A 3738-nucleotide genomic window follows, 5' to 3' on the forward strand; every position below is an offset into this window, starting at 1 on the left:
TCTGCCACTTCTTAGCATGTTTTCCAGGAACCAGTCATGGTTTTCTTGCCACTCATTCCAACAAATCAAATATTAAGCCATTATTACCTATTTTAGGTATTTCGTTTTGGCAGAGCCCACCTGAAGAGACCAATTCTAAGGTATCTAGCGAAGGTAGTTAAGGCTATGTTACAATAACAGAACTCTCAAACCTCAGAGACCTCATGAAAATTTTTATTTGTTTTTGTTTTTAGATTCTGCTCTATATCCAGTGCGCAGAGTAGTGACAAAATTGTCACAGGCTAACAGAAGCTTTTTTGTGACCCAAAATAACAAAGGAACACTGCAGAGTCTCAAATTGGTGAGTCAGTGCTCTCATCCAGAAACAACACTTCATTTCCACACTACTTTATTGGTCAAGAAGTTCACATGACAATATACCACATCAAAGGGAGAAGGGAACCCTACAAGGATTGCATTTCTTGGAATCCTATAAGAAATGGAAGGTTAAAAGTAGAGCCTTAATTCCTATTTCACTATCTCTATATTGCTTACAAGATATATATCTAAACTCTGATGATATAGAACAAATTTAAAGCAACATTTAGAAGATTATGCCATAAAATACAAGTGATAAGCTAATATAATTATTTTGCTATCAAAGTAAACTTTAAAACTTAAAAAAAAAAAAACCACACAAAGAAACCACTAGAGCAGACACTGTCAGTTTATACAGCAAGAGGTTAAATTTAGTGTGCAGATGCTATAGTTCTACCACTAAATAGCTTTGCATCAAAATATGTAAAGTAAAAATTGACAACATTTCAAACAGAAATTGAAAAATCCGTACCCAGAGTAGAATAATTTAACTTTCAATTTCAATAAATGATGGAACAAGAAGACAAAATTCAAAAAAGATAAATAGGATTTAAACATGATTTAAAAATCGATTCAATGGATGTACGAAACAGTTTACCCAAAACTACACATACACATTATTTTAAGGAAAAACATATACTGAAAGTGGCCATCTGCATGCCGTGAAACAAATTGTAACAGATGTCATGACCTACCAACCTATGAAGTATAATATTTTATTTTAATTCAATTTTGATAGAAATTAATAATGAAAAGTTAAAAAATTCCATGTAAATGGAAATTTAAACATACATTAAAAAATATTTTATGGGTTTAAGAAAAGTCACAATGACAGTGTTGCTCAGTCACTAAGTTGTGCCCGACTGTGACCCAGTGGACTGCAGCATGCCAGGCTTCCATGTCCTTCACTGTCTCCCAGAGTTCGCTCAAATTCATGTCCGTTGGATTAGCAATGCTATCGAACCATCGCATCCTCTGTTGCCTTTTAATCCTCCTGCCTACAGTCCTTGCTAATCACAGGGTCTTTTCCAATGAGTTGGCTCTTCACATCAGGTGGCCAAAGTATTGCAGCTTCCACTTCACCATCAGTCCTTCCAATGAATGTTTAGGGTTGATTTCCTTTAGAATTGACTGGTTGGATTTCCTTGTAGTCCAAGGGATTTTCAAGAGTCTTCTCCAGGACCACAGTTTGAAAACATCAACTCTTTGGTGTTCAGCCTTCTTTATGGTCCAGCTTTCACATCCATACATGACTACTGGGAAAAACATAGCTTTGATTAGACAGAACTTTGTCAGCAAAGTAATGTCTCTGCTTTTTAATATACTACCTAGGTTTGTTATAGCTTTTTTATTTTTACAGTTTGTTATTCAATAACAAAGTTGTCTTCTTTCTCTACTATCTTGTGGCAAGATTTTCCAGGTTGGGAGGAGATTTTGCTTTTAATTATATTTCCTCAACAGTTGATAAGTCTTTGTCCCATGCCCTGCAATCCCATTCCCTCTTACAAGGTGCTCCCAGTCAGTGACTGAACAGAGCAGAGATTCAGTGGCAGTCCTGCTCCCAGGAGGCTCAGGACCCCTCTGATGTGCACCGTTGCCTTGACACTGCCCATTGGCCTTCTTAGAACTTTCTTAGAACTTGTTAGGATTGTTTACTATGACTTTTCTTTTTTCATTTCCTCTCCCTCTCCAAGAGTCAGACTTATATGCTAGTATAACAGCTCCCCAGCCACCTTCTACTGTCCAGGCACTTTCCTCAGTAATGCCCTGTTTCTCAGAGCATCCAGATCGAGACAAGACATTTTCTAGATTGGAGTTTAGTGTTTCTGGCTTATAACTGAGCTGAATGAAACAAAAAAGTGTCTAAATCCTAAAAAAAAAAAATCTAAAAATTGATCTCTATCTTGTATGTTAGCAAACCAGGATTCAAATTCTAGTGCATAACTTTACATGGAAATTACAAGCAGTGTTACAGCAGTGGCGACACATACATAATATTTGCCTTGAAAATTACTAGCTGAGATCTTGAGAGGAATAAAGGTGGTTTCCTAAAGATAACTAAGACTTTGGGAGGATCTTGAAGGCTTTTATTTTTTTGCCAGTGAATATTAAAGTGCATGGAAAAGGAACTTTTTGAACATTAGAGCTTTGAATGCATAAATCTGTAACACCTCATTTATAAGTCAGTGGCGTACTGAAGGCAGAGATTTCCTATCAGCAGGCATGGAGAGAACACTGAACAATATACTTATGATCATTTCTGCTGGAGAATTCTTACTGGGTATTTTGGGAAATGGATTCATTGTCCTGGTTAACTGTATTGATTGGATCAGGAGCAGGAAGTTCTCCCTGATTGACTTTATTCTCACCTGCTTGGCTATTTCCAGAATATTTGTGCTGTGCATAATGATTTCAAGTACAGGTTTATATGTAATCTCTGAGGAAATACAGTACAACAAGAATCTCCTGATAAATTTGGGGTTCCTCTGGACAGGATCCAATTATTTCTCCATAGCCTGCACCACCTGCATCAGTGTCTTCTATCTCCTCAGAATAGCTAACTTTTCTAATTTCCTTTTCCTCTGGATGAAACGGAGAATTCACAAGGTGCTTCTCATTATTGCACTGGGGGCTGTCTTCTCTTTCTGCTTGTGCCTTCTTCAAAAGAATATGGCAGTTGAAATCCTGTTCCAAAACCAGGTAAACAGCAAAAAAAATGTGACATTGGACTTTCTAATGATAAGATACGATTTGTTCTTTGCCATAATGTTCCTCATCCCCTTTGTAGTGTCCCTGGCCTCCTTTCTCCTTTTAATCCTCTCCTTATGTGGTCATCTCAGGCGTATGAAGGGTGTAGACTGTAGCTCGGAAGCCCATGTGAGAGCCCTGAAGGCTATGATTTCATTCCTACTCCTCTTCATTCTACACTATTTGAGCAATATTATGACAGTGTGGGCCAATCACATTCTCGGTAGTTTTGTGGCAAAGATTTTTGTGAACATGCTGTTATTTTTCTGTCCTTCTGGCCACCCTTTGCTTCTGATTTTGTGGAACAGCAAATTGAAAAAGGCTTCACTCTGTGTCCTAAGGAAGCTGAGGGGTTACATGAATCTAAGAAAACTCTTCCAAAAATAAGCCTGAAGTGATGATGACCTCTCAAGAATGAAGACAACAAACAGGACTTGATATTTATATTTTTATTTTCATCCTGACTGTTTAAATTCTATTCTGTGATAGGTGATTGAGCCTTATTGAAAATATCTTCTTGGGAGTTCCCTTGGTAGCTTAGTGGTTAGGATTCTGGCCTTTTACTGCTGTGGTCTGGATTCAGTTCCAGGTTGGATGAGCTGCACAATGTGATTAGAATCCTGGCCTGGTGCA

The 3738-nt window shown here is 37.6% G+C and overlaps 1 protein-coding gene across 1 annotated transcript; it reads left to right on the plus strand.

The window, feature by feature from the left end:
• The first annotated feature begins 2568 nt into the window (after positions 1-2568).
• LOC101114857 (taste receptor type 2 member 7) lies at positions 2569-3492 on the plus strand. The gene has a single exon (XM_012175352.2). It carries the CDS (start codon positions 2581-2583, stop codon positions 3490-3492), a length of 912 nt encoding a protein of 303 aa, XP_012030742.1. The 5' UTR covers positions 2569-2580.
• The last annotated feature ends 246 nt before the right edge of the window (positions 3493-3738 follow it).

Source organism: Ovis aries, chromosome 3, assembly GCF_016772045.2.
Source record: "Ovis aries strain OAR_USU_Benz2616 breed Rambouillet chromosome 3, ARS-UI_Ramb_v3.0, whole genome shotgun sequence".
Classification (NCBI taxonomy): Eukaryota; Metazoa; Chordata; class Mammalia; order Artiodactyla; family Bovidae; genus Ovis; species Ovis aries.

Coding starts and splice junctions, on each gene's coding strand:
- LOC101114857 (XM_012175352.2), top strand. CDS start 2,581: ATGGAGAGAACACTGAACAATATACTTATGATCATTTCTGCTGGAGAA.